The following is a 22,112-nucleotide window of genomic DNA, read 5'->3' on the forward strand; positions in this document are numbered from 1 at the left end:
AGTCCTTACAGTACAATAACATTACTACTCTCAAAATAGTTTACAAATTTTGCAATAATATTACAACTGTTACGTACTCATTCCTCTTTTTCTTTTGATTCCCTAATTACTAGTTCGACATTTTAAGCACTTCATAACAAACCATGTTGCCAAACCCAGTTGACCTAATCAAATTCTCTAATTAAACCCTAATTCATCTCCACCTGCTACACTCTTAACAATTAATGTGTACGTGCCTATAAAATAAAGCTTCTGAGAAGAATATGCATATTCACATTTTGAACTAGGAATCCCAATTTCCAAACCATGATAGCCTTCTTAAGCCACCCCATTTTCTTACCACTTGCAATCTCAACACTTGTTATGTCTTCTCCATCTTCCGCTGCACCTCTTGGTCCTCATTCTGGCGACTACCTCGTCCAAATTCGGAACGACTTAAGTGGTGACGGGGCCACCATTTTGGAGGTCCACTGCAAATCCAAAGGCGGAGGAGATTTGGGTAGCCATTGGATCAGCAGTGGCGAGCGTTTCACCGTACGTTTTCACAATGACAGATGTGTCTCAACTGAGTACTGGTGCAAGTTAAGCTGGGATGAGCACTCCAAATCCAAGAGTCATGGCGGCAACTATCGCTTCTTCAATTGCGACGAGTCGTTTCTTCAGTCATGTGGTTTCCAGGAGTGCACTTGGAAGGGTCAGGATGACGGGATATATTTGCATGACCTTCATGGATTACAAGATGTGAAATATTATAACTGGCAGACGTAATTGTTATGGAATTATTGCTGTTCTACATGAGGATTTAATTAGTTGGAATAATACTATATATTTATATTTGTATTTATATATGGTTGTAAGCTGCAGAATTGTTATTTGTTGTTTGCTGCCACTGCCAATTGAGATATAAATCATTGGACCTATTTTAATTTTATTTATTATGTGCTCTTGTTTCCCAGCTTTTATATCACAACAAAATAAATTTTAATACATTATTGATGTTATGATTGTTTATATCTTATATCATTCTATCTTTTAACCGAGATACACAACCAGAAATGCTAAGAATCACTTGCCTTTAAAAAAAAAAAAAAAAAAAAAAAGAAAAAGAAAAAGAGGACCAACTAGTGGCTTCGTCACGGCGATCTATCATTTCGGAGGTCAAGAGGGCTTATAGGGACATTTCAACCTTTCTCTGATGTATAATATAGAGTTCACTCTCGAAAATGCATTTTTCAGATGAGGGACAACTTACTAGGTACTTTAAATTACTCAAAATCAAGAAACTATAATGATCTTGATGAATCTATTCTTGATGTGGAGTGTATTTAGCATGTGAGGTATGTAGAAAACAACCCCATTTTATAATCTCTTAAAATAAAATCATAATCGAATACACCTCCAATCTTATAAGCCCTTTTAAAATTTTGATTCAATACACCAAACTTTCTATGAATTTTATGAACTCCTTTAAAATCTTCATTGAATATAAATTTTGAAAAAAAAAAATTACAAAATGCAGTGCACTAAAAATTTTCTCTTCAAGTTTCGCGGTTTCCTTTAAATTTAACCAAGAACTGGATCCAAAATGTAATACTTTTTTTTTTAACCATTAGAAATCCAACGTCTAGATAATCTAACTGTTGGAAATTCAACAGCTCTTAAGAAGCCATGTCATCAAGCCCAGCACCCAACTTAGCGCGTGTATTGCAAGTGCCTGACAAAAAATAAAAAATAAAACAGATGGTTGACGTCAGCCTTAACCCATAGCGCAAGTCTAGGCTCAAGATGTTGGACATCTGGCGGGTTTGAGTTGGCCCACCACCACTTGCCCTCCACAGATGGGCAGCCGAAGGTGTTTTTTGGACAAAAGGGCAAGTTTAAAGCCCTATCCTTACCTTTAGGGGCATGACTGGACTTGCAATACAAGATAAAAAGGCCCAAATCCTAAAATCCCAAATGAATACAAAAAGCCCAATAAAACTCGGACCATTTTCTGTGTACATATGTTAAGCCGCATAGCAAATTTTAGTGACTTGTTTCCAAAGACTTCTTTCTCGCTTCAAAACTTTCACTCGCTCTTCTCTCTTCCCTCTCGAGACAAAAAAAAAATGGGTCAGGGAACGCCCGGCGGGTTGAACCGACAAGGCCTACCGGGCGACCGAAAGCCCGATGGGAACGACAAGAAAGAGAAGAAGTTCGAGCCGGCGGCTCCGCCTGCCCGAGTCGGCCGGAAACAGCGCAAGCAGAAGGGTCCCGAAGCTGCGGCACGGCTCCCGACGGTTACCCCGCTGACAAAGTGCAAGCTTCGGCTGCTGAAGCTGGAGAGAATCAAGGACTATCTCCTCATGGAGGAGGAGTTCGTCACAAACCAGGAGCGGCTCAAGCCGCAGGAGGAGAAAGCCGAGGAGGACAGATCTAAAGTTGACGATCTCCGAGGCTCACCGATGAGCGTGGGGAATCTGGAGGAGTTAATTGATGAGAATCACGCCATTGTTTCGTCCTCCGTCGGTCCTGAGTACTACGTTGGGATATTGTCCTTCGTAGATAAAGACCAATTGGAACCTGGGTGTGCGATTTTGATGCATAATAAGGTAATTGGGGTTGTGGGTTTTTAGGGTTTTTGATTGATTTGCAATGATTTGGTTGTTGATGTGGAATGATTTGGTTGTTGACGTTTGTTCCCTTAATGTTTAGTTTTTGTTGGTTCAAATTAAAAATTTGAGAAATTTTGATGAGAAATTGTTAGGGATTGTTAGGGATTGGTCGGCAATTTAGGTTTTTTTTAGGATAAGAATAAAAGGTTTTATTTTTATTTTTAAAAGAGAAATCGGATTTTAGGAAAGTGATGTGAAATTGAAATTGTGGTTGAGTTTGTAACCTCATCAGGCTGATGATAATTAGTTGCATTGATGGTGTAGATTTGGCCGCTAAAGCTGAGACCTTGATTGATTTTTAGTGTGCTGCCTAAAGCCATAGAAGGCGATTCGGGCATTAGTTAATTACTATCAAATGTCATCGGGTATATATGAAACTGATACAATTATGGTGCTACCTACCGATGTTTATAAACAAAACTATATGTTTTTGGATGATATACTTCGTTTTTTGTTGTTTGATTTAACTATTTGTGTGTTTGTTGATTGGTAATGTGTTAAATGTTGATTATTGTCAGGTGCTTTCTGTTGTTGGGCTTCTTCAAGATGAAGTTGATCCAATGGTGTCAGTGATGAAGGTCGAGAAAGCTCCGTTGGAGTCGTACGCTGACATTGGTGGATTGGATGCCCAGATACAGGAAATTAAAGAAGCTGTTGAGCTCCCACTGACTCATCCCGAGCTATATGAAGACATTGGCATCAGGCCGCCTAAGGGAGTCATATTGTATGGAGAGCCAGGAACGGGCAAGACCTTGCTTGCAAAGGTGTGGATGCATTTTTTTCTTTCCACTGGGCCACAGCATGCTATTTATGTTTCTTTCGTATATGTTTGTTTTTCCATATTTTGCCTGTTCACTATAATATCTTCCCCACTCAGACATGTTATAAAAGAAATATGGTTGCAGGAACTTACTTCACTGTTGCAAGTCGCAATAGTTCTGAATGTTATCAATGTCATTACTTTTCAATCTGTGTCTCTACATACAACATGCCATAGAGATGTTGCTCTCGTTTGTTGGGTGTCAAATATCATCAAACTATTCTTTTCCTTCCTGCAGGTCTACATTGTAGTTGGTTCTTTATTTTGTCACTGTTTTATAAAATAGGGCATAACAATTGCTTTGCTAGTTTTCCTACGTGTTTTATGGGTGCACCCCCAACTGATAGCATATACACAGTACACCTTGCTTTGAGATCATTCAGACACAAAATTTGTTGCAAAGACCTGTGTGGTTAAAGGGTTGTACTTTCACAATTATGAGAATTATGCATGCTCGCCATAGTTTCTTTCCTTGATGTTTGCTTACTGTGTATATGTTCTACCTGCATGCTTAATGCAAAACCATCTCCTCAGCTTGTAACCATATTCTCACCTTTTTCAGGCAGTGGCAAACTCTACGTCAGCAACTTTCTTGCGTGTTGTTGGTAGTGAGTTGATTCAGAAGTACTTGGGAGATGGTCCAAAATTAGTGAGGGAACTCTTCAGGGTTGCTGATGACCTCTCACCTTCTATCGTCTTCATTGACGAAATTGATGCAATTGGTACAAAGAGGTGAGTGGCGAGCCCCTGATCATTGATGAAAACATTCATGAATACCTTTTTCTGTTAATTCAATGTTCCTGATGATTATTTGTCTGCAGGTATGATGCCCATTCAGGTGGTGAACGTGAAATTCAGAGGACCATGTTGGAGTTACTTAACCAGTTGGATGGTTTTGATTCAAGAGGAGATGTCAAGGTTATTCTGGCAACAAACAGAATTGAAAGCCTTGACCCAGCCTTGCTTCGTCCTGGCCGAATAGATAGGAAGATTGAATTCCCTCTTCCTGATATCAAAACAAGGAGGCGCATTTTCCAGGTAAATTTACATGACGGTGTATGAGAAAAACAAACTAAAATTCAACTGTGCTTTGTTCTTTTTCTTGTGACTAACAATGTTTGGATCTATTGATTGCAGATTCACACATCAAGGATGACGTTGGCTGATGATGTCAACTTGGAAGAGTTTGTCATGACCAAGGATGAGTTTTCCGGGGCTGATATCAAGGCTATATGTACTGAAGCTGGTTTGCTTGCTTTAAGAGAGCGCCGTATGAAGGTGAGATATATACAATTTTTGGTGGAATTTTCTCTCAACCTGGGAACAATGGCAGGGGAAATATTCCAACCTCCCTTCCCATCTTTTGTCTCCGAAACTTTGTTTTCTCGCTTTATTTAATGAGTGTCATTAACACATTATATCCATACTTAATCATTGAAATTAACTGAATTGTGGGCATCAGGTGACGCACACGGACTTCAAGAAGGCGAAGGAAAAGGTGATGTTCAAGAAGAAAGAAGGGGTTCCAGAAGGACTTTATATGTGAAAAAAATCAGCCCACATCTATTTTGAGGGTACACCTGTTGTGTTTTAGAACTTAAATTCTGTTACGAGTTGATTTGTGTTTTGGATTCGATATTAAACAATGAATCGCGTCCTTAACTGGAAGATGGAGTTTGTCATACTTCTGTTGACGCTATATTTCAAAGCTCACCATATCTCTTCTTAATCTCGGATTTCTTAGCTGAGGAAAACGTCGGATGTATTTTAAGCTTGTGAAACAAAAATTCTGATATAGTTGGAAACTCAGTAGTTTTCCCGAATGGATCCGAGATGTGTGCTGCTACTGCCAATACCAGCAAACAACACCATCTTGAAATTCCAGATCCTTTTTTCTTCTTCTTCAATGTCACCATAATGTGTGTTGCTTTCTTGGTACCAGGTTGGCACGAACTCAATCCGTTAATTAACGCTCAACTTAAACACTCATTTTTCGAGTCGTATAGATTTAAAAAGCGAGCAAGAATCAAATGCATGACATCGGATACAAGAGGAAGAATTCGAATTCAAAACCTCGGATACAAGAGTGAATTATCTTTTGTTTAAGAGCTACAAACCCCTTTTGGAAGTCTATAAAAAGTGGGGAAATAAAATAAATTTGACCCCGTCTTATCAAACTTGTCACATGCGCACACAAAACAGAGTGGAACCCAAAAAATAGAAAAGATAAATAATTTGTGAAGTTACATAAGATTTTAGGGTTTAGGGTTTTAGGATGCTAGCTCCTGTTTGGTACCCCGGAAACTATTTTCTCATAAACCTTCCCTTCACAAGCGTCTCTGCGTTTCAAATGGGTCATGGAGTAGTGTGCCAAATCTGCAACGAAGCACGATCCAAATACAAGTGCCCCCTCCTGCCGCGCACCTTAGTAAGCTACCTCAATCTTTGCTTTCCAATTTTTCTTTCTTACTGCTCTCTCATTATTTTCCTATAAAAATAATTGTTCAAAAAAAAAAAAAACAAATCTTTTTTTCTTGCAGTTGTTCTGTGCCCTGCTTCAAGAAACACAAGGGTACGAGAATTTCAAATTTCAAAATCTATTTAATTGCTTAATTTGGTGATTATCTGGGACTTAATTTGAGTTCATAAATCTGAGAATTGCAGAAAACCCATGTGCTTTGCCAGTTTTTTCTGAAGAAAAACCACCAAGTAAGGATTTTGGCACTCCAATTTGAGTTCAGTTGAACTGCTTTCATATGGTATAATTGAAATTTGTAGATTTTTGTTTGTGAATGATTTGCATTTTGTTTCCTGGTGCATTGATTTTTATGATGTTTTCATGAAGACTTGTGTGCTCTGAGAATTCTGATAATTTTGGTTCTTGTTTTCTTCTTACTCTTCAGCTGCAGGTCCAGAATTACTGGTAGAGAGGCCATTAGTTGTGGAGGAACCGCGCGAAGTGCTGCAAAGGCCGCAACTGGAGGCCATAGGTAAGGAGTTGTATAACTACTTGGAAATGCATCTGAGTTGCTTTACATATTTACATAAGATGGGCTATTGCTTCTGGAATTGCTGTAAATTGTAATCAATGGACATGTAATTAGGGAGGGGAGCAATGACTAGAGAGTGGGATTGCAGCGAGAATGATGGACATTGAAATAGTAGGATTAGCCCTTCACCTCTTTGGAGAAGTTGATTTTTGTGTGGTGCATACTAAGACCTAGGTGCCTAAATCCTTACAAGTAGAAATGGCCGATGTGCCAAATTTAACTCACAAATGACTTTTCTCGAGGTGAACCGGTAGAATGAAAGATGTTAGTTTGAAGCCAAATCGAGAATAGAAGGTTGTTTTATCGGTAGAGACCAATAAGAGGACAAATAACATGCAAGAGAAGCTAAGGTTGGGTCTAAGAGAAGACAAGGTTTATGGTGTTTATGCTGAATGAGTTCATGGTGTTACCGTATCTGGTGCACTTTTCTGTTTCTTTCCATCATTCTGCAATCGCCTTTCCCTCGCAATCTCTAGAAGGCTCGTTTTTCAGGCATTTGAGTTATTCATCTATGTGTTGATTTATGATGGTTAGTAAGTCCATCAGTTCAGCAGTTTAGTTTAGTTTAGCATAGCCAAAAATTGGTTGAATGGCCAGGGCACCATTTTAATGATCTGCTGTTAACTCTGCATCAAAGTTGTCCTACGTGATTTTGGCTCTAGAAACCCGTCCCGTGTCTACTTGTTTTTCCGCTTACGACCTCTGCTTGAAGGATTGATTATATCTATACGAAGAAATTGTTGAGTTGGCGACTGATATGAAAATTCTATTGCTTAATTCACTTCGTTTTTTCTTACAGCTTCTTCCAGTGAAATTCACAGTTCTTTGAAAGATGAGAACCTTCAGAAACTCATTTTGAGCATCGATTGTTCATCAGATGCAGAGAAGGTGAGTAGTTACATTTACTTCAATCGAGCCAAAGTCTTTTTCTTAATCGAATATTTTTCATTCCGAAATCAAACTGTCCCTGGCTAAAATGTCGAACACCGTTTGCTGATAGTGTTTTATGCTACCCTCAGGAACTTGAAAAAGCTATGGGCGTGGACGTGTTTCAGATATTTACCGACAAGGTGACTCCGTCTGTTACGTTTACAAACAAATATTCTCCTCTTATTGTACATTTATGAATTGTATTGGTGCCTATACGACCATCATCAGTTCACATGAATAAGTCTATTGTTTGGATTTCTGTCGTCAGATCCTATCTACCATCGAGACATCTTCGACTTCAGCAAACCTCGGTGCAAACGCATAAGAATATTATGCTGCCATCTTGGTCTTCTTCATCTAGTTTCCTGCCCTTCTTTGGCCGCAGAATTTTGTACTCGGGTTTAAAGCTGAAACCATGAAAAACTGCTTTGTTATGTGTGTGTAATTTTATCCTTCATCTTTTTCTCTTTTGTGGTAGACCAGCAAAAGTAAAGACATCTTGAGCAACGACCCCAACAGTTTGGAAGATATCTTGAGAAAAGGTTTTAGCATCGGTGGTTCGTGCTTGCGCGCAAACGAGCACCGGCCGCAACAGAGGAAACTATGACCAGACACTTAGCTCTCGCACACGACGGGAAATATATCTCTATATATCTTCTTCCTATAGCACTCATAACTTGTTCACTAGCACTTGACCATGTTTCGTGATTTAGTCACATGATACATGGTCACGTGGTGAGTGTTATATGACGTATAATCTTTGCAGGAGACATCCGAGATTCTAGCTTATCCATTTCCCGAAACGATTCGAGTACTTTCCATAATCGGTCCTTAAATGCAATTAGACATTGGATAATCTTATTTTGCAGAAAAAAAATACAAATTAAAAGGAAAAAGAAGGCAACAACTGGAATGAAATAGAAAAAATGGTCCAGCTTTGGACATCGATGGGCAAAGACACCTTTTTGTTCTTCTTTTCCTGCAATGTCTCTTCTGCTTTTGCGAAAAGCAGAAAACGATACCCAAAAGGATCTATCACCATCTCCTTCCATATCTTTTTGAGAATGCACTGGCTCATGTCATGTTCCAAGACAATCCTTGAACGTTGGGTCTTTAGCCAAACAGAATGTCTAAAGAATCCAACGGGTAAGAGTTACGAATCATGACACAAGTCGGCCCATTCTAGGATTTTCCAAGACAATCCTTGAACGTTGGGTCTTTAGCCAAAGAGAATGTCTAAAGAATCCAACGGGTAAGAGTTACGAATCATGACACAAGTCGGCCCATTCTAGGATTTTCCATCACACCCCGTCAACGTTGTAATCTCACTAAATTATAAACTATAATACTTTTTACTGTTTTACAGTTCCGAGAGCTATAAAATCAAAATGGGGAAATAGGGGATGGTAAAATATATTGATATTGGGGTGGCAACTAATAATTACAGGTTAGTTTTCCGATATATGGCAGTTTAGTCAGGAAAGGAACAGAAGAGAAAGAAAAGCTACTCTCAGAGCTTTAGGCTACAAAACTTAGCAGGCATATGAGCCTTCTGTTATCCATCTACTCTCATCAACTTCAACCTACAACTTAACCTGCAATGCACAAAACGTTACACCGCCAGATATTACCAACTTCCAAACTAATCTCGCAACTATACGAGATATACGACAAAGTTCCACATTCGTCTTTGTAGTTTCAATTGTCTCGATCGAAATTGTTACAATTCAAGGACAATGACTTTGATCCGTCAATTCTTTTCTACAGAATCAGCAATCGAGAAGCATGTATTTGGTGCCTTAACACTTCCAAGAAGACTGATTTACCCTAAACAATGTCACTTACACGCAAATTTTGTCGAAATTTGACCAAATTAAAGCTATTGTCCTTAGAGTGCAACAATTAGTCAACTTCGAGACTCATATCACGACAACTGAAGCTACGACAATCTAGTGGAGCGTTGCCCAAAATAATGATTTGGCCCAAAATAAAATAAAAGGGTAAAAGACATTTACCTGATTGATGGTTTTCGTGAGTTTCAGGGCCCCTACTGGAACTCGGCTTGCCAGTAGTTGGCTGGGGCATTGCTTGGTTCTGTAGAAGTAGACAAGCCAGTAAACGTTACAGGTAATTTTATGTGAAGACAAGTTTGTAATTACGATTTCATATTCGACACAACCATACCTGCTGCTGTAATGGTAACTGCATCTGTTGGGGACCGAAAAACTGCTGATAAGGATCTGCAAAATTGGACATGCGTGAATGGTTTGGATTTTGTGCCCCGAGCGAGTTTATCATATGATCTGTCTGGTTCACTGCTGGAACTCTGGCAGGATCACTTGCAGGAATAGGCTGCATGTGAAATGGTGGTATAGGAAACCTAGGTCCCATATGTGCGGCCGCTGTTGGCATGGGTGAACCGCCTATTACATTTGGAAAAGGCATCATAGGGCGATTGATGCTGGCCATTTCCATTCCCATTCCCATTCCCATGCCCATTCCAATTCCCATCCCCATCGGCATGGACATCATCTGCTGAACTCCAGGAAACATCATAGGGACCATGCCGCATCCCATGGACACCATCTGTAGAAATTGGTTACTATCTAATTTTGTCATAAATAATGCATGAACTCTTATAAACTGTCTCTCGGATCTTCTGTAATTCTTACTTTTTAAGACATTTTTCACTGTTAGATGACAAAAGATTGATGTTCCGTTGATTTGTTTCATTAAAGATTAGACTGCTACAATAAATTAACAAAAAAATTTCATTTGCCAACGGATGTATCTCAATTCCCAGAATTTTTCTTGAGATTTCTTCGCCTCTACAAGTATGATCGAGACATGTACAGCATTTGGAAACAAGAAAAGAGCATACCTGTACTTGTAACTGGAGTGATTTCAAGTACTCAATTGCTTCATCCAGCATTGATGCTTTATCCGACTGATACATACGGAATAAAAAGTGATAAATAAAACATACTTAATATCTAATGCAGAAAGCAGTTCAAAATTCTCGCAAAATTCCAATGAAAGATTGTATAAATATGACAAACCTTATTGCATCGAGGTATTAGTTCTTGTAAAGCCTTCATCTTTTCATTTATCCTATCTCGACGTCTCTGCACAGAAATCTACATTTAGCCCGATTTGAAGAAAAATAACCGCACATAGAGAGAAAAATGAAAAAACAGTTTCGATCGTCAACAGATTTATAGTGAAAGTAGAAGTACAGACCCTCTCGGAGAGATTGTGGACCTCTGCAGCACGCGATCTCTTTGTAGATGATGTCGATCCTCGGACTTGTTTCTTTCCATTGGCAGATTCAAACTCAACATCCTTTTAAAACAAAGGAAAAAATGAGCAATTATTTTCTAGAATCCAGTAGTAAATAGCATAAAGGCCATTAAAGCTACAGACACATATTGCAAGTATAAGAACGATCATTGTCTTCATGGACCCTACTGCTGAAAGTACAAACACGAACGCCCTCGCCCCTCCCACCAACTGAATTATGCGTGGCAATGGCATCGTAGCCACAAGTACATCAACTCCAGATTCTGGACCAAATCAACGCCAATAATCCGAAACTAAAAATCCAAAATTTTCATCAAACCATCTCTAAATTTCCATATCGGTATTGGCTCACAACTAACAATAGATCGACAAATCTAAACAAACCAATTATCATCCGTCTCTAATTTCTGCCAATGCCTCTACACCTAGCTATGTCCTTTTACTAGCCGTAACAAGTATTCTTCACAGTCCAAAAACTACTTTCCTCAATCACCAATTTGGTGGCTACTCAAATAAGTTCTTGTTGCCGAGATGTTGGTTTCACCTAAACTTTCACGTACGAAAATCATTTTCTATATTACTTCATGAAGTATGATACAAATTCTATATCTAAGGGAAATCAAATTATGCATCTACGAAAGGAAGTTATTTCCGCACACCATTTTGCTCACTTGCCACTCCAAATAAACAAGGCCACACCAAATAAACAAGGTGTGCGCTAGGAGAAAATGAGGAATAATACTTGGCTACTCAAAGAATGAATACGAGTTTCTACTGAAAATTGTTCGTCGACTCATATAATTTGTGTTTATGATCAGAACCGTTCTATATTATAAATCACTCTTCAAAAGATCGCCTTTGTAAAAAATCAATTAGAACTGAGATCGTATAGTCATCAAACTGTAACAACAGATGAACAAAATTGGTAAAAGCATTACGAACCATTTACTACAATAGATTGACTAAATGACCTTAATTCTAATTCATTTTTTGCACAAATGACCTTTACAAAATGATTCATAATATGAATGGTTCAAATAATATGCATAAAACTCTATGATTCAAATACGAAGAGTTTTGAATATGAGTTCCTACTCATCCTTCAATAGCCAAACATTGTTAATATAAGACGAAGAAACTAAGTCTCGTGTAAACTGCATGCAGCCCATGAATAATAAATCGTTTATCCAAAATAAATAAATCAATAATTTTCCATGTATTACACAATGGGTAATGCTAGAGAGACTAAATGGATGGATTAAATTTTGTAAATTAAATGACATAAAAGTTGATTGAATTATGACTTAAGTCTTAATTAACGTGCTTATTTTTTATTGGTGATACGTCATTTAATTTCTAAATTTAGTCTATCTAGTTTCTCCAAAATAAATAATTTTAGTTGGTATTTTATACATGGATAATGCTACAGAGCCTAAATTTGTAGACAAAATTTACAAATTAAGTTATATGTCACCAATAGAAATAAGTATGTTTATTAACGGTTATGGTAGTTTTCAAAATTTTATGACAAATTTTGTCTCGTGACATCACGCTTTATACACTAGAACTAGAAGTAAAGTTTCACTGCCACCTACATCATCTACCAATCATCTTCCATTCAATTTAAGGAAAACTAACGAAAGTTTAAAAAAAAATTAGTTTTAATAAAAAATGACAAATAAAGGTATAATGAATAATAGTACTAGAAAAATATAAAAATATAATTTTTCGTTAAAAGTAATCAGTATCGGAAGTGTTTCGATAAATTTCCCTTCAATTTATTGTCAGAAATTCATGTCACTCCTAATCTGCCACGTCATAGCCTAGGGAGGAGAGACGTAGCGGGGATGGGTGCGCACTGCGCACGCTTACCGACGTCACACCCCGCACCGGCGGTCGTTCACCCATAGGCCCCAGGCAACAAACAGCACATTGGGAAAGAAAACGTTGGATTTATTACTTTCTTTTTGTACTTTCTGGAAACTAAACCTTAATTAATTAAATTTCAAATTTTTCCAAAAATATTATTAAATAGTAAAATATATATAGTATATAATGCACATCAAAAGCGAGAAATTAAACCATATTATTGTTTGCTCATTCTGAGGCTAACTCCAATTCTCTTTTATTTAGTATAAATAATATCGTTTGTTAAAAAAAAAAAAAAAGGTAAAAAAGCAATTATTTCTATGTATACTGTGCAATTCTTAACAATTAACAATTTAATTAAGAAAAATTAAGGACTAAGTATCTAAAACTCCCTAACATTCTAGTGTCATTCTAATTTGGTTTCAATCCTTTTAAACATTTCAAACAAGTACTCATCTGATTGAAAATAACACATTTCTTAAGCCTTAGTTAAATTTAATTCAATATGCTTTTGATCATTGGGTTCTATATTATATAACCAATATCTGAAATTTAGATTTTAAAGTAATTAATATTAATTTTGATCGTAATATATTAGTTGATGAGTTTTGAATATAAAAGTTCAGATGGTATATCACTGGTCGTAACTTGAGTTTAGAGGTGGCAAGGACCTGATATTTCTCGATCTTTATTTTTGTTTTTCACTTTATTTTTGAATCTGTTTATTTATTTAAAAATTTTCATATTTATGTCTTTTTTAAAGTTATTTTTATTTTATTTTAATGTCCACGTACGCTAAAAAATGAGATTCATATTTGCCACGTGTATTTAACAAAAAAGTTAACTGGGATATAATGGATATAGCATTTTCAATAAGTTGGATGCTTATTTGAAATATTTAAGAAATTAAGACAAATTTAAAATAACCCTAAAAGCTTAGAGCATCTCCAAATAAGATGTCAAATATAATATGTCAAATTTTTATTTGATGGCTGATGTGGCAAGTTGAATATAAATGCTAAATCATCTTCTTTTTCAATGAATGTGTCAAATATTTATTTTAGAGAGATTTTATTCTCACCCCAATGTCTTATCTTTCCACCCATATTTTTATGAATTTTTTTAATTACAAATTTGTTCATTTGTAAAATGACTAATAAGGACCTTAGTTATCCTTTTTTGCATTACTTTTTTTAAATAAATAATTTGACACAAATTAATCAATAACTTACAAAACTAGAGCAAACTCAGAAAGTAAAAATATGCGATAAAGTAAGAGAATCTTCAACATATGTGGCAAAAAAGGAAAAATGCATAAGACAAAGAAAACAAAAGGGGAAAAGCAAAGAATGAAAACTCAGAATTCTTCATTCCCACCCCAATTGGAATTTGGAAAGGTTACGCCGTTGTTGTTGTTTGTTTTGTTTTGTTTTGTTTTTTTTTTTTTTTTGTGTGTGGCTTTTAGAAGAGAGTAATATTATTTGTTTACATTTTTTTTAAGAGAAATTTCTCTAATTATATATATATAGGGGATTATTTTCGGAATAATAGTGGGTTGGATTTTATATAATGTGGATGGAAAAATAAAACGAGATGGGTCTAGCTCTCTTATTTTATTATTTTATTAGACCTAGAGTTACATTAATTATTAAAAAATAATCAAAATTAGTTTTAATTTTTATTTTATTGGTTGTTAATGAGACTCATGCATTAAAACTTAAATTAAATATATTTGATTCATTATTTATTTGCTGTCAAAAAAGACAATTACAAAGCAAGCATTCAAATGACTCAGATGACACATCATATATGACATATCCATTGAAGAACACTTGAATATCTTTTAATCCCATTTGGTATATTTGATATCTCTTTTGAAGATGATCTAAGGAGTTTTTTATTTTATTTATTTTTAAATAAACGATGTTATCTAAACTAAAAGGATGAATAAGTGAATTAAGCTTCACATCGTCTTTGTCAAGAATCGAATATAAAACTTCACTTACAAGTAAAAGAATTATATTAAACCGTAATATTAAGGGATAAAGCTTAAGAATTTTGAAGTCTTTCATTTTTCATTTTGGGTCGTCATTGTCATTAATCTAAAAAGTAATTAATACAAATAAAATTGTGCTCACTCACCTCACATTGAATCTCGGCATCGTCGGCGGCGGCGGCGACTTCTCTCCCTTTCCGCTTCCGGTTATCGGCAGTAGGCGGCGGCTTCTGAGCCGACATCGGCTCGGCGCTCGCGCTGGCACTCTCGCTGGAGCCTCCTGGCGACGACGTCAGTGACATCTCACACGTGGTCACTTCTTTTGCCGGAAACGACGTCCCAGCAGTTGGAAACGGCGTCGCTCCATTAGCCAAGCCGCCGCCAGCGCCGTCGGGCCTAGAATCCAAAGCCCTAGAGCTTGGACCCACCAGCGGAGTGTCGCTGGAGTCCACCACCGTCATCGTCTCCCTAACCACGCTCTTCTTCGAGCTTGATGGCGCCATTTCCGGAATCATAGGCCTGTTGCTGCTGGCGTTGTTGTTGTTGGGCCTGGCGAAGTGCAGAAAGTTCTGGACCTCGGTCCTCCTCGGCATATGGATCGGCAACCTCGAAGAGGGCGCGGGCGCCGAAACCTGCGGCTGCCGGAGCTCGGAAGTGGTGGAATCAGGATAGAGGAGGTCCGCGGAGAAGGGGTCGTCGACGAGCGGGTACTGAAGCCACGAGGCCATTTCATCTTCTTGCATAAACAGGTGCGGGTTTTGGGCCGGCGGCTGGGGTAGGGAGGCCGGTCTGGTGATGCCGCCACCGTCGTCGGGCAAAACGACGTCGTGCTTGGACTGGTGCGATTTTTTACTATTGACTGCCGACCTCTGGTTCTGGCTCTGCATGACGACTTGGCCGTTCTGCCATAGCAGCTCCATGACATCGTCTTCCGGCCTGCAGTCGAATTTGAGCTGTGAAAATTGAGCTGAAATGAACCGAACCAAATCAGATTAATGAAGTGGGGAGAGACGGAGACTTACATGGTTGATTTTCTGGGTCGGTTGAGAGCAGAGGAAGTGGGAAGTGAGTAATCGTCGTCCATTTCGAAATCGGGGACGCACCCATTCATCTTTTGTTCCGAAATCCGATCACTTAAGACCTCATCGAAAAAAGCCAGTCAGAAATTCGTAGTTTCGAAGAAAATAAAGAAATAAATAGGGGGTGGTGGTGGTTATCACTTACGGATTCAAATAATAAAAAGGGAGGAGGAGGAGGAGGAGGTACTTGTACTTCAAGTTTGGACCGACGATGGAAGCAGAGGAGGTACTTCACTCGGTCTCTGAGTCTCTTGAGTCTCTGTCTCTTATGAGTGTCTGAGTGGTGGTGCAGAGCAAAAGAATGGTACTTTGAATAATTGGGTTCACAAGAGTGGAAAGCTCCAATGTGGGTGGTGATGGGAAATTAATGGATAGAAATCTCAAGGGAAAAGGTTTCAGTCGCAGCTGGTAGCTACTACTTCTCTCTCTCTCTCTCCTCCAAAGATAAGGCTGTGTCTGTCTGTGTTGTTTCTCTCTCTCCCTGCGAATAATAATAGGAAGGAAAAGGACGAAAGGAAGTTTTGACGCGATGCGATGAGATGAGATGGCAAACGGTGCCGGTCCTTCCCAAGTTTTATTTGTTTTTTCATTTGCCATAACTCCTCGCTCTCTCTCTCTCTCTCTCTCTCTCTCTCTCTCTCTCTCTCTCTCTCTCTCTCTCTCTCTCTCTCATCTCATTTAACATGTTTATGATTAACTAAGCTCCACTGATAAATTGCCCCACATAACTATCACTTCTTAAACTCAAACTCCATTTTATTAGGTTTTACCACTATCATGTTGTACTTGAAGTAAAAATGACTTTCCTACGACTTCCACGTCATTGCAACTTGCAACCGTGCTTTCTGACTAATCCATTAAGTTTTAGGGCTAGTATTCTCCCGTCACCAAATCACTCCTACTTTCTCACTTTTCGTTTTTTTTTTATAAAGAAATAACTTATGGTTTTTTAGTCAAAATAATTTTTGAATTTGTATAACTCTTCATTTCGATCTTGAGATTTGAAATCAATAAATTTATCTATCATTAATCATTTTGATCATTTTATAAAAAATATATATATTAAATAAAGCTAAAATAACAAAAATATTATCAATTTTTTGTCAAATCATTTTACTTTCGGCATAAAATTCCAAATCACAACCTGAAACTGCCACGTTAATTTGGATGATAAAATTATAAAATATAAAAGTCTTCATCTTTTGTGACACAACCACTTGCACTTTGTCTTTTTCTGTTATTTTCTTTCCAGTTTCTACTGTTTTTAACTTATAAGATTAATAATTGAAAAAAAAAAAAAAAAAAAGGGTGAAGGAACGTTTTAAAATTATGAAAAAACTAAAGAAAGTAGTTTGAAAATTTTAAGTATTAACGATAAAGACAAAATAAATGGTAAAATGAATAGTATTAGGATTGATTTTTTAATGTAAAAATATGATTTTGCGTTAAAGTAAACAGTACCACGGATTTTTCGTTAAAACTCCTTTTAATTATTTCATATATACATATACAATATACATATTTGTATATATATTATATAACACGCCTAATTCGCTTAGGACCATACTTGTATTAGGACATGGAGAATCTAATGCATGAATCGATCATGATTAGTTTTATAAATTAAATCAGTCAGTTGATCCACATCCACTTAATTATCTCTTTTAGTTTAATTGCTTGGTCAAGATCGTAATCAACCTGATGATGTCTAAGTCAGTTTTGTTGATGAAAGTTTGGCACAAATTGTATAAATAATTGGAGTTTTCTTCTTGTCTTGCCGGTAATTTAAACATGTCTAGTAAATTACACTCCAGATACTTTCATAAGTTTTCTAATATACATGGTGTAAGTTTCCGTGAAATGCTATACACTTGTATAATTGTAATTAGGAAATAATGAACTCGTCGATACATCGATTAGTGCATCATTCGCTATGAAAAATTGTGTTTTATAAAACTAACACTAAGGTGGAGTACTCTTAAATTAGGGCTATTATGTAAGGAAAATTTGGCAGGGCAGTAAGATGTGTCATCATGTATGAGGTTTTGTCAGGGAACCAAAAGTACACTAATTAGGTCCATCTAACCCTAATTGTGCAAACATTGATGTAATGATTGTGGATTGTCTAGTCTTTGACCCCTACCATGTTATTGTACTGCTGCTCCCTCCCGAGGTGAGCAAATTCCCCATGTTCTTGGCTGGATCGATAGGGTTCTTTCTTTCACAAGTTAAAGTTGCAATGGGAGCATTAACCCTAAAATTGTTATGGCAACATTTCATTGGTTAAGCTCATTGCAATTTCCAGAGATTTGATATTTAGATCCTATATCAGGGCTTGGTTAATGCAAGATTAGTGAGTTCTGGGTTGTTCAAACCTATGACATATATGTTAAATCTTGTAGTGCATTTTCGTAGTTTATTATACTTTTTGATGAATCTAACATGTGATACGCTAGTTCAAACGTTTGTTATTCTATGTGAAAGTTTGAACTTCAGTTCTAAAATTATAGTGTCTCTTGCATCATTATTTCTGTCTAAAGTAACTTGAGTTTAAGACATGCATGCAAGATTAATAGTATCTTGACATTGCTTTGCATGATGGCTCTCAAGCTAGAGGATGCTTCAAGGGCAGTGAAAAATTTCTCCCACAGGGGTAGATGGTAATAGGGACCAAGGTGGTCCAGGACCACTTGAGTATGAAAACTATATATATGAATGTCTTTTGAGAATCATCTAAATGTTTGATACAGGTTTTTTTTTATTCTTATTAAATGTTTGATGTAATGCATGCTAATTATATCTTGACATGTTGCCTCAACAGCACTTGACATGTTTCATCGACCGAAACTCGACATGTTGCGTCAAAAGCACTCGAAATTTTCTCTCTATATCACTCATCAGATTGTTTTGCATATACTGATATCTGTTGACATGCGCATAATAAGCCCACTAAATGAATAAACTGATTTTTATTTTGCACTTCGTGCCTATTCCTATCTAAAAAATTTGTGTTTAACATTGGGACCCTCCAAGGTTCAAATACTGTATCCACCACTGGCTATCTACACATTTTTTTTACCTCTCACATACCATTTTTTAATTTTCAACCGTTAAATAAAAATGAACTGAATAAAAATTAAAAGACAAAAATTAATAAAGAATGTGTAAAAAGTAAAAAATAGGCGCGTGGATCCTCTCTCTTCAATCTAAATTCAGATTATATATGTCGCATTTTGCACGCATCGCAATCCTGATTATAATTTAAAAGAAAGACCGCAAGTTTTTGCCGTGACAAAAAGACAGAAATAGTATGAATGTATGATTGAGTTTGAATGTGAGTGCCAGTACTTTCTTTGGAAAATGGCAATTAATTGCGATTACTTTCTATGGAAAATGACAATTAACGGTAAACCGCTCCAAATTTAAACTTAATTCTTTAATTAGCACAGTTATTTTTCCTCTCATAGAAATCTCTGTCAAGCTGTCAACAAAACCAAAGTTATTTTACGAGAACTTTAATGAAAAGCTTCTAGTACAGTTTATTTTAACGAAAAATCATATTTTTACATTAAAAAGTCAATCATGGTACTAGTTATTTTACCATTTATTTTGTTCTTATCGTTAAAACTCAACCCTTTCCATTTGAGATTTGGACTTTATCTTTACGTGCCAACTTTAGAATTTACTCCCTGAATTTCGAGAAATTTTTCATTGTGACAGGAACACGAATGGTACACCACATGTTTTTATGTAAGTGGTGGAAAATTTTATTTTTTTAAGTTATTAATTTTCTAATACATATATTTCACTATTTATGTAATGACACGTGATGTACCACCTCGTGTGCCGATTTAAAATCCCTCCTGAATTTCCACGTGGATTAATTATTTTAGGTGAGCTTAATTACGGATGCATGCATGCATTACCAACTCTGAGTTTTCCAGGGCTGGGCCCGTTGAAAACAGTAGCAGTGCTGGAAGGAAACGAGAATTTACATGATATAAGTATGGAATTATTATTAACATTTCAAAATTTTTATTTTATATCCTTCATAAGTGTATTTTTTTTTCTAATTATAGAAAGTTTGGAGTGCGAATTGAAATTTTTGGAGTGCCAATAACAATTATCTATAAGTATATTGTTAGTTTTGTAACAAGACTATAAAACATGTATAGTTTTTTGTCTATATAATAGTATTGTATCATTGGGATGAAACTTCGTCTTTATAATATTTGCACCATTGAAAATAATTGTAGTTGTTGAACAAAATAAAGATTTACATGATATGGATACACTATCAATCTGTATTATGCTTCATGTAAGTCGCTTTTTCTAAAACTAAGTGATCTAAATTCGGATTTGGTTATCGAACTCAAAGCTTTGTTTAGATGACAAGTCTCCTACTTGCGGTGGGACGAAGCGGCTGGTAATTGAACATGGAATAGGAACACATTATTCAACTGGTTCAAATGTACTGTGTCTCTGTATAGTGCTATTTCCAATAGGCACTCATCTCTACATAGGAATAAACTAATTAAGAACTTAATCAAGCAGACGCTCGAGCGAAACATAAATATATGTAAGACTAAATTAGGATTAGGCAAAAAACCATACGAAACGTTCTAAACATATGAACAAATTAATTTGTTTGTTGAGAATTAATCACACATTGATGAGAAGAGGAATATTGTATGTTTTTATAAGTAATTGCATTTTTACTCATATTATTAATTGATTTTACATTGAAACTTCGGTTGTACAGTGAAATTTCGGTTTTTTTCATCATGTCAGCATGACGATAGCGTGAAATCATAGCATTAGTATACAAAAATTGAAGCTTTAAAAATACAAAATACCCTTATGTCGTCTTCTTCTTCTTCATTGCCTATCTGAAAGAGCACGCTAGAAACAATTAAAATTCCTGACATGCAATGCATCTGATCTTTAAGTAAATCGTAATAAGGCCTATCTTACGATTCCATGTGCTGCGACTGCGATCATATATATGCTTTCAATTCCCACCATAACTAAAATCTTATTTACTACATATTTGATATATTAATATTGACAAAAAACAAAAACAAAAAAAAACCTGTTTTATATATAGACACAAACATATGTTTAAGTGTTCTGGTCCCTTCTGTCATTTTGGTCAATGGCTCCTCATGCAATGCCTCTCGCTTGGAGGGCTCTTCTGGCGGCCCCTTCCAGAGGGAGGGGGCTACAAGACAACCTGCTTTGGCACCATTCTAACACACAATCTATCAAGTCATACTCCTTTCATGTCTGGCTCTGATTTTGAAGTCAATCAGACTAATGATTCACCTTCAGTTTATAAGGAAGTTAAAAAGAGGTGTGTGAAATCCGAAAGAAAAGGGGAGGTGTTTACCTTGGTGTGCACTGGGACTTTGATTCGATGGATTGGAGTTTCGATTTGCAGAGACATGGAGATTTGGGAATAAATGACAGAAATCCAGCTATGGAGGCATGGCTGGGTATTTTTTATGATTTTTGTAATCAGAAAAAAAAAAAAAAAAAAAAAACTAGGAAACATAATTAAATAATAAAACAGAAAATAAAAGGTTTTCTATTTGAATTAGAATTCGGAGTTCTCAGAAAATCACACTTTTGACTGACCAAATCAACTCCGATTTGGTCTCAAAATATCTCTTTTGAAATCTGAAGACGTCCCCTATAAATCCTCAGAAGGAATATTCCTCAAAATATGATATCTTTACCTCCAAAATACCCAAAACATTTAAAAACGTCAATCTGGAAAAGCTGCGCGTTGGGTCTTTATTTCATCGCCACAGTCAAACGGCTTGGTAGAAAAATATGAAATTTTGATACAATCATCTTGTAAGGAACACGAACATCCTCCAATTAGAATCACTCCAAAATTCATCCATTTGGTTACTTTTTACTCCAGAGGAAGTCGAATGTCCTACATTGAAAATACATAACAAAGTATCAAAATTCTACCAAAATAACTAATAAATTAATACTAAGATTAGGGTAAAATATATAGTATAATATGGACTCATCAGTGTGTGTTACCACCCTTCTTAGAAATATTTGTGTTGAGTTATGAAGTCTTGCCAGCATTAGCAATGGCAGAGTCAGGATTTTTTTTTCTTGGGTGAGCTAGCTAAAATTAGTACCATAACACTATATGTTTGTTTTTTCTTATATAAAATTATATAATAATCAATATAAAAGAACAACAATAGAATATAAACAATTCTTGAAATCAAACCCTAATCGACAACTTCAAGGACCATATAAATAATTAACCTACTAAATAAATCAAGAATAAGTAAATAAAGTGATTAAGAATGTATCAAAGGCTACATTCATTGGGAAATCGCAAAGAAAAGTACGGAATTGCAGAGATAGGTATTTAATTGTGAACTA

At 36.3% G+C, this 22,112-nt stretch overlaps 3 protein-coding genes and 1 pseudogene across 5 annotated transcripts; 3 read left to right on the forward strand and 1 right to left on the reverse strand.

Annotated features, from left to right (window-relative positions):
* The first annotated feature begins 306 nt into the window (after window positions 1–306).
* LOC137728371 (S-protein homolog 24-like) lies at window positions 307–768 on the forward strand. The gene has a single exon (XM_068467177.1). The coding sequence runs from the start codon at window positions 307–309 to the stop codon at window positions 766–768; it is 462 nt and encodes a 153-aa protein (XP_068323278.1).
* Window positions 769–2,036: 1,268 nt separating this feature from the next.
* On the forward strand, window positions 2,037–5,187 carry LOC137727906 (26S proteasome regulatory subunit 4 homolog A). The gene is made up of 6 exons (XM_068466773.1): window positions 2,037–2,591; window positions 3,173–3,418; window positions 4,037–4,206; window positions 4,296–4,512; window positions 4,612–4,752; window positions 4,937–5,187. The coding sequence occupies exons 1-6, from the start codon at window positions 2,109–2,111 to the stop codon at window positions 5,018–5,020; spliced, it is 1,341 nt and encodes a 446-aa protein (XP_068322874.1). The 5' UTR covers window positions 2,037–2,108; the 3' UTR covers window positions 5,021–5,187.
* Window positions 5,188–5,777: 590 nt separating this feature from the next.
* LOC137728870 (uncharacterized) lies at window positions 5,778–8,172 on the forward strand (annotated as a pseudogene).
* LOC137728868 (transcription factor PIF1) lies at window positions 7,631–16,294 on the reverse strand. 3 transcript variants are annotated; one of them, XM_068467657.1, is made up of 9 exons: window positions 15,844–16,294; window positions 15,642–15,752; window positions 14,766–15,555; window positions 10,695–10,796; window positions 10,514–10,579; window positions 10,336–10,401; window positions 9,639–10,040; window positions 9,470–9,548; window positions 7,631–7,861 (listed from the first exon to the last, which is right to left on the reverse strand). In XM_068467657.1, exons 2-9 carry the CDS (start codon window positions 15,728–15,730, stop codon window positions 7,812–7,814), a joined length of 1,644 nt encoding a protein of 547 aa, XP_068323758.1. In that variant the 5' UTR covers window positions 15,731–15,752; window positions 15,844–16,294; the 3' UTR covers window positions 7,631–7,811. The 3 variants fall into 3 exon arrangements, with proteins under 3 accessions (XP_068323758.1, XP_068323759.1, XP_068323760.1); XM_068467659.1 differs by lacking the exon at window positions 7,631–7,861 and adding an exon at window positions 8,838–9,049; XM_068467658.1 differs by having other exon boundaries at window positions 15,642–16,294.
* Window positions 16,295–22,112: the final 5,818 nt, after the last annotated feature.

The sequence above is a fragment of the Pyrus communis genome, chromosome 3, assembly GCF_963583255.1.
Source record: "Pyrus communis chromosome 3, drPyrComm1.1, whole genome shotgun sequence".
Taxonomy (NCBI): Eukaryota; Viridiplantae; Streptophyta; class Magnoliopsida; order Rosales; family Rosaceae; genus Pyrus; species Pyrus communis.

Excerpts from the sequence above, each read along its gene's own strand:
- LOC137727906 (XM_068466773.1), top strand. The coding sequence starts at position 2,109 with ATGGGTCAGGGAACGCCCGGCGGGTTGAACCGACAAGGCCTACCGGGC. Across the intron at positions 2,592-3,172 it reads CGATTTTGATGCATAATAAG|GTGCTTTCTGTTGTTGGGCT; the intron begins GTAATTGGGGTT and ends GATTATTGTCAG. Across the intron at positions 3,419-4,036 it reads GCAAGACCTTGCTTGCAAAG|GCAGTGGCAAACTCTACGTC; the intron begins GTGTGGATGCAT and ends CACCTTTTTCAG.
- LOC137728371 (XM_068467177.1), top strand. The coding sequence starts at position 307 with ATGATAGCCTTCTTAAGCCACCCCATTTTCTTACCACTTGCAATCTCA.
- LOC137728868 (XM_068467657.1), bottom strand. The coding sequence starts at position 15,730 with ATGAATGGGTGCGTCCCCGATTTCGAAATGGACGACGATTACTCACTT. Across the intron at positions 10,041-10,335 it reads CACTCCAGTTACAAGTACAG|ATGGTGTCCATGGGATGCGG; the intron begins GTATGCTCTTTT and ends CAATTTCTACAG. Across the intron at positions 7,862-9,469 it reads TCACGAAAACCATCAATCAG|CTTTAAACCCGAGTACAAAA; the intron begins GTAAATGTCTTT and ends TCATGGTTTCAG.